The 13,259-nt window shown below is 37.7% G+C and overlaps 1 protein-coding gene and 1 pseudogene across 1 annotated transcript in view; both read right to left on the bottom strand.

Annotated features, from left to right (window-relative positions):
- DYNC2H1 (dynein cytoplasmic 2 heavy chain 1) overlaps nucleotides 1–13,259 on the bottom strand; it is a 339,886-nt gene that overhangs the window by 148,558 nt on the left and 178,069 nt on the right. The window contains exons 74-75 of the mRNA XM_058289227.2: nucleotides 12,167–12,298; nucleotides 10,675–10,747 (exon numbers count right to left, since the gene is read on the bottom strand). Of these exons, the coding sequence (XP_058145210.1) occupies nucleotides 10,675–10,747; nucleotides 12,167–12,298 (205 nt within the window). The remainder of the gene's footprint in view (nucleotides 1–10,674; nucleotides 10,748–12,166; nucleotides 12,299–13,259) is intronic.
- On the bottom strand, nucleotides 7,387–8,491 carry LOC139437706 (transcription factor Dp-1 pseudogene; annotated as a pseudogene).

The raw sequence follows: 13,259 nt of genomic DNA, 5'->3' as shown, positions 1-13,259 counted from the left end.
AAGGCAGTGCTGAGAAGGAAATTCATAGCTCTAAATGTTTACATTAAAAAAGAGAGATCTCAAATCAGATACCTAACTTCACAACTGCAAGAACTAGAAAAAGAAAAGGAAACTAACCCCAAAGCATGCAAAAGGAAGGAAATAACAAAGGTTAGAGAAGAGATAAATGAAATAGAAAACAAAGAAATAGAGGGAATCAACAAAACCAAAAGTTGGTTCTTTGAATAGATCAAATTGACAAACCTTTAGCTAGACTGACAAGGAAAAAAGAGAGAGGATACAAATAATGAAGATCTAAAAAGGGGACATTACCACTAATAATAAAAAGGACTGTAAGGATACCATGCAACTATACACCAATAAATTAAATAAACTAGATGACATAGATGAATTTTTATAAACATACAAAGTACCTACACGGACTCAAGAAAGGAAGATGATCTCAAAAACCCAATAAGTAATAAAGAGATTGAATTAGTAATCAAACACATCTCAATGAAAAGGGCAGGACCACATGATGTCATAGAAAAATTGTGCCAAACATTCTAGGATTTAACTCCAATTCTTCTAAAACTCCTCCAAAAATTGGAAAAGGAGGGAACTCTACCTAACCCATTCTATGAGGCCAACAGCACCCTCATAACAATGCCAGATAAAGATAACATGAGAAAACGACAGACTGATATATATTATGAATATGGATGCAAAAATCCTCAACAAAATAGTAGCAAACTGAATCCAACACAGGATCCAAGATGGCAGAGGAGGGAACAGCAGGCTCCAAATCCTCCTCTGGCAACCGCGGAAAGGCAGCAGGCCAGCCTGGCGTAGGGAAACCCAGGACCACAGGGGCGATAGAAAGGCTACTGGAGAGGGGAGCACAGTCAGACAGGAAACCAGGTGATCAGGCGGGGGCCCAGCAGGCTCTGGAGGGGAGCCTGGGGCAAGAACATGGGGAGAGTAGAACCACCATCTACTGTCCTGCCAGCGGCCCCCCACTCTCCTGGGAGGGGAGTCTTGAGGTAATGGGAGTGCTGGCTAGTACCTAGCCACTCAGGGGGCAGAGGGAGCAAGGCGAGGAGACTGGGTGGGCTGACACTACCCAGCCTGCTCCCAGGGGGAGGAGAGCCTGCCACAGGGGTGACTCTCCTCTGTGTACCTGCCACAGGGGTGAATGACTGGAGAGTGGCACAGCCTGAGATGGTTGCTGGTGGCCTGAGGGAGGTCTGTTTTTTTAAATCATATGTTTTCTTTTTTTAATGCTCTTTTTCTTTCTCTTTCTACTTTCTTTCTTTCCTTTCTTTTGTTTTCCCCCTTCCTTTTTTTCTTTGCCCTTTCTGCCTTCCCTTGTTCTGTCTTCATTTCATTCTTCTCTTCTCATTCATCTGGTCTTCTACTTTATCTTAATTTTCCAGTTTCTTTTTTAAAATTTTTCCTGTTTTTTTTCCCCATTTTTATTCTGTTTACTATTTCCCTCTCTATTTATTTTTAAGTTTCTTTTTTGTTCTTTCTCCTTTCTTCTTTTTTTCTTATACTTTTCTTTTTTCTCTTTTTCATTTTTTCCTTTTTCTTTGGCGCTAACAATTTTTCATTTGAACACAGGCAACTATGAAGATATAAAATAAGTGGAACCAAGTTTTAAGAGGACCCTTAACACAAAGCCAAACAAAAATAAAACCTGAGACTAGAAAAAGAAACTAACCAACTAAATAAGTCTATAAGGATATTACAAGCCATACTAAGAAAGAGGGAGTCAGGGGCCAATCTAATGATTAAGCTAAAAAGCAGGAAGAGGCATACAAAATGGAACAACTAATCAAAGTTGTCCAAATAAATATCCTTAATCAACTCAATGAAATGAAGGAAATAATAAAGGATATCAAGAAGACTCAGGAAACATACAGAAGAAATTACAAACATACACAAAATGATAAGAGACCTAAAAGGGATGAAAGGTACAAAGAAATAAAGTTAAGTATAGAATTACTATATGACTTAGCACATACCCAAAGAACTGAAAGCAGAGACTCAAACTGATATTTGCACATCAACTTTCATAGCAGCATTATACACAACTGTCAAAAGATGGACACAACCCAAGTGTTCATCAACTGATGAGTGCATAAATAAAATGTGGTATATACATACAATGGAATATTATTTAACCATAAAAAGGAATGAAGTTCTGATACATACAACAACATGGATGAACCTTGAAGACATCATGTTGAATGAGATAAGCCAGATACAAAAGGACAAATACTGCATTATCTCAAGGATATGAAATAATTAGAATGAGCAAAATCATGGTTTCAGAGACTAGAATATAGGTTACCAGGGAACAGGACTGGGATAGGGAATGAGGAATTAATTCTTAAATTGTACAGAATTTTCATTTGGATTGATCGTAAAGTTTTGGTAATGAACAAGGCATGATGGTAGCACAACATTGTGAATGTAATTAACAGCAATGAATTATATATGCGATTTTAGTTAAGGTGGGTAATTTTAGGTTGTATACATATTAGAATAAAAATTTTTAAGTAAACATAGTATTGTACAACACAAACAGTGAACCCAATTGTAAATGATGGACTAATAGAAATTACAAAATTGTTCTTTTATGAATTGTAACAAATGTACCAAACTAGTGCAAGGTGTTAATAATTGGGTATATATGGGAAGTCTGTATCTTATTATTTTTCTGTAAACCAACAACCATACAGAGATTCTATTTAAAGCCAGGTACAGGAAGTAGAGGTGGCTCAACTGATGGGGCATCCACCTAACATGTGAGAGGTCCGGGGTTCAAACCCAGGGCCTCCTGAACCATTGGTGAGCTGGTCCACGTGCAGTGCTGATGCGTGCAAGGAGTGCCCTACCATGCAGAAGGTGTCCCCCACTTGGGAGAGCCCTACGCACGGGGAGTGTGCCCTTCAGGGAGAACCGCCCCATGTAAAAAAAGGGCACAGCCTGACTAGGAGTGGTGCTGCACATGCAGAGAGCTGACACAGCAAGATGGCGCAACAAAAAGAGACACAGATTCCCGGTGCCGCTGACAAGAGTGCAGACAGACACAGAAGAACGCGTGGTGGGTGGACGGAAAGAGCAGACAATTGGGGGGGCCAAGGGGAGAGAAATAAATAAAAATGTCTTTTTAAAAAATAAATAAATAGAGCCAGGGACTGGGTGATACCACCTAGTGTGAATGTTTGTAAGGAATTAAAGGGAACCAGGGCACAATTTCAATGGAAGGAAGAGTGCTACAATATTTAGAAGACTCAAAGAGAAAAGAGAAGAATCCACTATAGGAAGATAGAAACGGACAGTCTAAAAGGGTTGAGGAATGAAAGGAGAAAATAGTAACACAGAAAAGAGTTTATCAGAGGGAGAAATGGGCAAATTTGAGGGCTTTTTGCTTTTTTTAAAGTCAAGTAAGACATTTTTAGAGAGGTCAGGTAAAGCAAAAGCACGTAAGTTATCACTGGATATCACAATATGGAGGTCACTGTTGACTTAACAAGAGCAATCTGGAGGAACACTAGGGATGGAAGCCGAGTGGAGGGAGCTGAGGAAATAGACTACTATAGTCTCTGACTATGGACACACTTCCGTGATACTTTGCTGTATACATCAGCAAAGAAATGGAATGACAGCTAGGGAAGGGTGTGGGATCAGAGGAAGAAATTTGAAGATAGGTGATACTCAAGTGTTTGTATGCAGACAGAAATGACCCAGTATAGAAGATAAAACCCATGATGCAGGGGAAGAGGACATGGCATAAATGAAGAAACAAAGAGCAGATGGGCCGGCCTTTGCCTGGCAAGGACAATCATTCCTAGTAAGAGAAGGGAAAGCAGAATGAGAATGAGTACCAATGCAGGTAGATGGTAGATTTGTAGTGCAAAATGAAGAATTTCTTTCTTATTGCTTCTGTCTTCTTTAAAATGCTAGCAAAAGACTATGTTAAGTGGTAAGTACAGGAATAGTTGGTTTTCATTTTTATTATATGTCTAAGTATATAGTTATTACTCAACATATATGTCCAAATCTGGCAGTAGGCTAAATCCTTCATTTACAAGATAAATTAAGTTCATAAGCATTTCCTAACATGACCACTAGTATCTTAACTATTTCATTCTGCAGAATCAGAAGTTGCGTATTTGCAACTTTTTAAAAGGTTAGGCTTTCAAAACATACTTTACAAATTAACCATTAAACTGTCAAACTCCCTCAATGTGAAAATGAGTTAAAGTAAATTATATGCAAGCTAAGTATAATGTATAACCATTGTTTTATTACCAGGAACCCTTCCCCCACTTCCACCACCTATCACTTTTTTTAGAGAAATTGCTCTTCCATATAATTCTGGTGGGATTAGCTGCAGAAGTGGACACGCTGCCCAAGTTGAGCATATCAGATTCCTTCCCTAGGAATTTTCATGGTGTACGTAGGAGAGAAATGTTCTCTTTCCCCTTTCATCATAAGCTTTAAAATATAACCCAGGAGGTCAGCAGGCTTCTCCAATATAGATTGAAACCCTGAGATGAAAGGACATACACAGACAGAAATTAAAAGGAAAGTAGAAAATCAAATTGCAAGGGAGAGATAAAGATACAAAGAAATGAGGAGAAACAGACAGGGAGACAGAGAGAGAAAAAGGGGAGAGCAAAGAAGACATCATGTTGAGTAAAAAGGACACAAAGGACACAAGAAGACAAATATTATATGGTCTCATTAATATGAACTAATTAGAATATGTAAATTCATAGAGTAGAACACAGGTTACCAGGGGCCAGAGGGTTGGGGAGATTGGGGGAGATAAGGAATGAAGAATTCATGCTTAATCAGTACAGAGTTGCTGTTTAGGGTGACAGATGGTGGTGATGGTAACACATATATCATTAATTACATTTTCAGTGTAATTACCACTGAATTTTACATTTGAATGTGGTTTAAAAGGGGTAATGTTAGGTTGTACATATGTCACTAGAATAAAAATGTTAAAGAACCATAGAACTATGCAACACAAACAGCGAACCCTAATGTAAACTATGGACCATAAGTTATAATCATAATATTGTTTCATTAGCCTTAACAAAGGTTCCACACCAATGCAAAGTTTAATAACAGAAAAACTGTGCATGAGAGGGATAATATATACTCAGTACATTTTGCGTGATTGTTTTGTAAACTACAACTTCTCTAATTAAAAAAGAAAACAAAAAAGTGGCTCTAGAACCTTGCCCATAATAGAGTCATGAACATATAATGATTAACTCTATCATCTGAACCTCTGAACCTGACATGTGTGTATCAGTGTGTGTGTGCGTGTAACTCAAGAAGAAATAAAACATCCAAATTGACATCTATGTCCATTAAAGAAACTGAATTCATACTTAAAAAAAAAAAAGAAAATATATAATACAAACGACTAGCTGTACATCAGGTCCTACTAAATATTTAAGAAAGAAAAACCACCATACGTGAAAATCTTGCTTAGCATTAAGTGGGAATGTTACCCATTTTTGAAATAATGGGAATAATATCTGCACCTTAAATAGCCAAATATGTAATAAAAAAGGAAAAGGAAAAGTCAGTCTTTCTCATGGATGAAAGTAAAATAGTTTACAGTGATGAATAATCCTATTATGTTTAAATAAACTCCTAGTTAAGTATGCCATAAAATATAAAGTAGTTTAATATTTAAAACTATATTTCACATTAGTAAAGAGTTTCAAATGCACATGCATGTCTTACTAATAAAAACTAACAGTACCAAGTTAAACAAGTCTCTTTATATGCAACAAAATATTACAGAAAACTTTGTGTTTCAAAAAGACTATCATTTTAGAACAGACAGATAACAGCAACTGTTTTATGAATGAATTTTAAAAAGGACCATCCTAAAATTTCTTTTAGTAAAAAAGTAACTATTAAAATGGTTGATAAATTTTTAATTTAAAAACTATTAAAACATTCTTTACATTTAATTTCAACTTTATAATAGATCACAGGAAAATAATAATGAAACAAATACTTGTTTCAATACATGTCTTTAAATGATGGGCTTACAAGTATGTAAACAATTATAAAATAAAGTTTCCAAACGTTGCCTGTAGAAATAAAGTAAATTTTATCATAAGCAATTAACCGTACCAAGCCTTTAAGAAAGTTTATATAGCTATACCAACATGACAGTAAACTTGTGCAAAACAAACAAAAACAAAAAAACCCTTGTAATTTGTCTGTTGCAAAATAGAGAGGAAGAAAGTACATCAATTTGATGGAATCACAATAGTTATGATAATTTAAGGGAAAATAAAGGCATAATAAAATTTATGGTGCTTAATGTTTTAAAATGTAGAGCTTTGCTGTTTTGCTTGGTTCTTTAGATACTGCATGACTTAACAAATAAAAACTCATTATGTAATCTTGCTATCCATCAGTTAGTGGCACCATTCAAAACACACTGCAAATAAATGGCCATTCAGTGTGCTATTTTCCAGAAAAGGACATCATTTTATTTTCATTGATGTGAAATGCAATTTCTTCAGTAAACTGAGCAAGAACTGTTAAGAGGCAAATTTTTAAAAAATTAGAAAATAAAAACACAAAATTCTAAGGTCTAAATAAAGATTGTTCATCAGTACATTGGTATCAAAACACACTACATTTTTAAAAATCCTACGTGAAACAATCCTTTCTAGTTTACTGGAGGTGCATATCTAAATTTAATAGGTTACCAGTATCTTCTTGGGGGTAGACTAAAAAGAAACAGAAAAACTCACATTTTAAAAAAAAGTTTCTGAGGAGCGGTTATAGTTCAGTGGTTTGAGCACCTGCTTCCCATTTACAAGAGGTCCTGGGTTCAAACCCTGGTACCTCCTGGAAAACAAAATTTCTCTTCCCAGGAAGCAGATTTGGCTGAACAGATAGAGCGTCTGCCTATGACATGGGAGGTCCAGGGTTCAAACTCAGGGCCTCCTGACCCATGTGGTGAGCTAGCCCATGTGCAGTGCTGATGCGCACAAGGAGTGCCGCGCCATGCAGGGGTGTCCCCGCGTAGGGGAGCCCCATGCGCAAGGACTGTGCCCTGTAAGGAGAGCAGCCCAGCGCAAAAGAAAGTGCAGCCTGCCCAGGAATGGCACCGCACACACGTAGAGCTGACACAACAAGATGATGCAACAAAAAGAAAGACAGATTCCCGTGCCGCTGACAACAACAGAAGCAGACAAAGAAGACATAGCAAATAGACACAGAGAACAGACAATCGGCGTGGGGGGGGAGGGGAGAGAAATAAATAAATAAATAAATCTTTAAAAAAAAAATTTCTCTTCCCTAACAATTTTTTCTTGAAGCTGAATTTGAAGGGGTGAGGGGAGTCTAGAGCCAAGAAAACCAGTCTTCATCGTCATTTTCACTGAAGTCATCATCATTATCACCATCTCATTTCCCCAGTGTCACACACAGCTGTCTCCACTCTGGAGCCACTGTACTGAGACCCACTGGAACTGTGGCCAGCGCACCGCCCGCACCACGGCCAAGGCCCTGGCAGAAAGCCTTGCACCGCTTCAAGTTGGGCCCGATGAGATGACAGAGTCGCTGCTGACTGACCCCTGAGCCTTTCTCTCTCCTAAGGTTCCAGAGCGTTAGGCACCAAACTTCTTGCCATTTCAAGGTCTTCAGTCAAACACTCTCCTGGTTTGAATCCACAAGCGGTTCCTCTCCACTTCAATACTTCTATGTCATCATGGGTTTCAAACACATTGTCTAAATGAGACACTCAGAGCTGTCGCTAGAAATGCTGCACTCGACCACCGCCTTCCGGCCGCTGTCCACGAGGGTGAACGGGAGGCGGACGGCGGGGCTGGACGGAGGTGGCTGGTTCGCTTGCAGCTGTGCTTGGTGGTTTCTCTGCATCAAATTCTTAAAGGCAATTCGCCGTACAGTAAGTTCTTGAAGTTGAGACTGTGACTGTTTCATTCCTTCAAGTCTTCTCTCTCTACCTCTACATTCTGACATTCCTGAGCCAAGTTAATAGGCAGACCAATCCCTTTGATTTCTTTCTTCTCCTTAGATAGTGTTCATGGCCATTGAGACATTTAAGGCATCACAGACTTGTCATCTTATATTCTCCTGATCATAAGCTAATTAATTGGGTAAAATATGGTTAATGACATCACTGAACTCTGTGACCAACTCATCTGCTACTACGTTATATGAGGTTGTTCTTTTCTCTGAACCTCCTCACAAACCTTCATTGAAAATGCCTCAGACCCTGCCACTCTTCTCTCCTTTTCTGTTGTGTTTCCACTTGCTGTGTAACGTTGACATTGGACTGTCCAATGGTATTTGGTAAGCGCTGATTTCCAAGAGTATTAACTGTAGAAGGATGAACAGTTACTAACGATACCACACCTTGTCCAGGAATAAGATTCTGGTCCTTTAGTTCTCCATTGGCTTCAATTAGACCTGCATCTTTTGCCATGTTACCAGATCTGTGAAATCAAGTCTATAAATGCCCACCCTCCAGAGAAGAAACAATGATATTTACTTTATATCAGGAGCATCACTAGCAGCCCCACAGAGATGGGCCAAAACTGTCAGTTTCACCCTGTGCCCCATCAAAAATTTTTAAAACTACATTATCATCTCAGTCATCGTTGCATAAACACTTGCTAAGAATTTAAAGCCTCTTCATGATAAAGACATAAACTACTGGCAAACTAAGAAGAGTATTTCTCTCAAGTTTCCAGCAAACATTGATTTAAAAAATCCATATTAAACATCTTATTTAATGGTGAAGTGTTAGAAGCATAGCTTAGAAATCAGGTCCAAGGCAAAGATGACTACTATCATAACGTTTATGCAATATTGTACTGGGGTTCCTAGGTACTGCAGTGTGTGTTTTATAAAGAAATAATAAGTATTGGGAAGGAAGAAACAAATTGTCATTCTTGAGAGATAGCATCTAACAGAAAATTCAAGAGAATATACAGACAATTTTTATTTTTATAAATTTTTAACAAAAAGATTCAAAATACTTGTTGCATATGTAATCACCATGGTAAAATAAGTGATTTCCCACTAACATAATTAAATATTAGGAATGCAATTTGAAAATAAACAGTTTATAAGACCAATATAAATTATAGGTAAATAATGATAAATATAAAAAGTATGCTATAATCTTAAAAAGAACACTATAGGGAAACGGACTTTGGCCCAGTGGTTAGGGCGTCCGTCTACCATATGGGAGGTCCGCGGTTCAAAACCCGGGCCTCCTTGACCCGTGTGGAGCTGGCCATGCGCAGTGCTGATGCGCGCAAGGAGTGCCGTGCCACACAAGGGTGTCCCCCGCGTGGGGGAGCCCCACGCGCAAGGAGTGCACCCGTGAGGAAAAGCCGCCCAGCGTGAAAAGAAAGAACAGCCTGCCCAGGAATGGCGCTGCCCACACTTCCCGTGCCGCTGACGACAACAGAAGCGGACAAAAGAAACAAGACGCAGCAAATAGACACCAAGAACAGACAACCAGGGGAGGGGGGGAAATTAAATAATAAAATAAATCTTTAAAAAAAAAAAAAAAAAAGAACACTATAAATGTTATTGAAAAGCAATTTACATACATATATGCAGAGATAAACCATAATAAGACTGAATATCATAGAAAGGCCAATTTTATTTTAAAAACATACTATAAATTTAATATCAAGACAACCCAAACAGAATTTTTGTGGAGATTAAGAAGTAATTCAAAAATTACATATTAGATGAAGGATCCAATAGTGTTCAGGAAGTTCTTACAAAGAGTAACTTATTGGGAGTACTAACTCTATCAGAGGTCAAATCTTGTTATAGACCTATGATAAATATGAAAGTATAATGTTAGTGCAGAGGGATGAACAGATTTATGTAATATGATGGGATGGAGCCACAAACATACCAAACCATAAATGGAATCTTGATATTTCACAGTTGTAATGTTATAAAGTTATGGGGAAAGAATGGACTATTAAATAAAAAGAGGTATGTCAAATCATCATAAAGAAAATCAATAAAATTAATTCTTTACCTCACATCATATACAAAAAGCAATTACAGGTGGATTCAAAACCTACGTGAAATAATGAAATATTGAAATTTTAGAAGGAATCTATTTTAGTTACTATAGCGGCATATCACCCCAAACATAGGTAGGGGCATAAAATAAACAACATTTTATTTTCCTTATGGATCCAAAAACTCCTCATGTCTTCATTACAGTGCCTGAGCTTCAGGCAGTAAGACTACCAGGGTGGGGCCACCTGAACACGGGGGCTGGAATCATCCAAACATGCATTCCCTCGCGTGTCCAGTGACTGAGAGCTATGGAGAAGACTGGATGACTGATAAGGGTAACGACATGGACGACTGTCAACTATCAAAAGCATATACTAAGTGAAGGAAACAAGATGCAAACGCTTGTCAGGGGTGGGGACAGAGTGAGAGGCTGGCTGCAAAGGAATATGAGGAACTTTTAGAGGTGATAGAAAATTTTTGTATCTTAGAACAGTGATTGTTACATGACTGAATACATTTGTCAAAAGTCATCCAACAATTGTACCTCTAAAAGCTAAGAAAATAACAATTATGCAGGTCAGTGGTCTAGTTCTAGAAAAGTATTATACTTACCCAGAGTTTTACATGCAAATAAAGCCATGGCACTTTGCAATCTGTCTGGTCTGAGAGCCTGTACAACAAGAACCTTAAAATAAAATACAGAATATTTTTAAGTAACAAAGTTCCTATAACAGCTTTAACTAAACAAAAGTTAATGTTAACTTATGAAACCAAATGTTTACTAAAATATGTGAAAACATATCATTATTCCATAATCTTTTTTACTATGCTTTGAAAACTGTTAAAGTAGGTATATTCATACCAAGATATCTCTTTAATATCCAAAATATTACTTTTACTTCCTCAAACTTATCATGAAAATTAAACATCAGCATGTAATGGCTGGGTCAATTATCTCTTCAGATTCTAACAAAGGCCCAAATGGCAACAGAGAGGAGGGCTGAATAGGTTAAGTCATTTCTGGTGACAGAGGTCCAGAAATTCTGTTTAAAATTTTCAAATCATTATATGCATGTTGAATCATGTATGTCTATGATATCCCTAGATGTTTAAGTTTTCCAATGAAGTTTTTCTTAGTATTTTTCCATTAAAAATACACTTGGTGAGTGGCTGTGGCTCAACCAGTTGGGCTCCCGTCTGCCATATGGGAGGCCCTGGGTTCACGTCCGGGGCCTCCTTGTGAAGGCAGACCTGCGGGCAAGCGCTGCGGAATGCCGCCAGGCCCGTGAGTGCTGCAGAAAGCTGACTCAGCAAGGTCACACAACAAAAAGGGACACAAGCAAAAACGCAGAAGAGTGCGCAGCAAATGGACACAGAGAGCACACAGCAAGCAAGCCACAAGGCGGGCGGGGAGGGGGGGATAAATAAATTAAATTAAATTAAAATAAAAAATACAGACACAGAAAGAACTTACAGTGAATGGATACAGAAAGCAAGCAAAAAAAACACAAGGGGAGGGATAAAAAAATACACTTGGTGAATTAGAATTCATTTTTTACAGAGACACAGAGAAGACAAAACCACAGCTAGCAGCCTAGTGCAGAGACAGGATGGCAGAAGCATTTCCTGAAGTGTCCACGCCTGAGAGCACTCCCAGGCCAAGCCTTAGGCCCCGCCAATCAGACAAGCAAGTGGAGTCCACCTGCAGGCCTTACCCTTCTACTGGAAAACGAATGGAAAAAGTGCCATGGAGCTCACCATTTGGTATTTCCTTTAGACAGAACTCTGGGAAATGGATGAAGAACCTATATAATTTGCATCTCATTTTTTTTAGAAAGATGTTTTTCCTACTGCATATTCCCAATCCCCCACCGGTCAAGGGCAAAAGGATTAAGGAAGGCTACAGTGTAGCAAAGTACCTCAACCAGAAACTTTGCTAGTGATTGGACTGTCTGGATGAGATGGCAAAACCAAAAACCCTTCCCCATATTTGCTTATTAGAGTTTTTATAACACCCAAAAGGCAAAGCTTTCACTTAAATGATTTTGAAATGGCAAGAGAAACATTAAATAATTTTTAGCATTTTGATAACACTAAATTTTACCTGCTGAAATAAGGAAACTTTCTTTGCAAGAATTGACGGAAACTCTTGCTCACACACTGAATTATGATAATAAGTACGCCACAGAGCTACATCTTCAAAGCAGAGAATTTGATAAAGACCAGGGAGCGCAACCTAAGAAATAAAAATAACATGTATAGTAGTTATAAACAAATATAAACACACACGTATTTAACAAAACTAAGAGAAGTGAATGAAAAACAATTCTTGATAGATGTTAGTTATTGTTTTCTGCTTTGTATTGATTTGTCTAATGATTTCTAAGTCAGAAATGGTATGATAGACTTAATGAATATTAAAGGCAGAATAACATAAAAAAAATTTTCCAAAGTAGTACTAAATCAGTATTCATAAGTGCACTACATAAAAAAACATTTATACTTAACTATCTCCACTTTGTGGAGAAAAGAAGTACTGTCATTACCAAGTACAAGATTTTAAGCATTGCAACAAATATGAGTTCCCTGTTAGATGGTAAAAATATGTCAAATTTCAGTTTCAAGAATGTTTTTCTAAGCCATGTTTACTTATGCCTTACATATGAATATGTTGCTTCCTCGACCTCTGAACGTTCTAACCCTCCTTATTATCTGATAAATTTCTACTCATCATTCAATATTCACCTTAAACAATATCATCTCTCAAAGGTTTTCCCCGACATACTCATTCCCTTTACTTCAAACAAATAGTTTTCTCTTTTCAAAGTATCCCTGGAAAAGTAACATCAGACTTTTCCAGAAGGGACTACAGTGTCAGAAACACAAATCTGTACAATTTTTTTAAAATAATGGTGAATTTAAAAGAGCTACATATGCAATATTCAAACTTCACGTAATGTAAACTAAGCACACACGGTAAGCAGTCAATAAATGCAAGCTCTTCTTGTTCTACTAGGTGCTACTTCAATGTTATAAAAGTAATAAAGAAAAGCAGGGAAGAAAGGGAAGAATGGTAATTCATGTGCAGATTTTGGGAGAAGTACCTTTCTTGCATTCCCCACAAAACAACATGTTAGCTTGGGTCATTAAATAACACCAATAGAATTGCTGCCTGGTGGGAGTTAGACTTCTGAAAT

Source organism: Dasypus novemcinctus, chromosome 27 (assembly GCF_030445035.2).
Source record: "Dasypus novemcinctus isolate mDasNov1 chromosome 27, mDasNov1.1.hap2, whole genome shotgun sequence".
Classification (NCBI taxonomy): Eukaryota; Metazoa; Chordata; class Mammalia; order Cingulata; family Dasypodidae; genus Dasypus; species Dasypus novemcinctus.
Note: the sequence above shows the minus strand (reverse complement) of the source record. Positions and strands in the feature narration are given on the sequence as shown.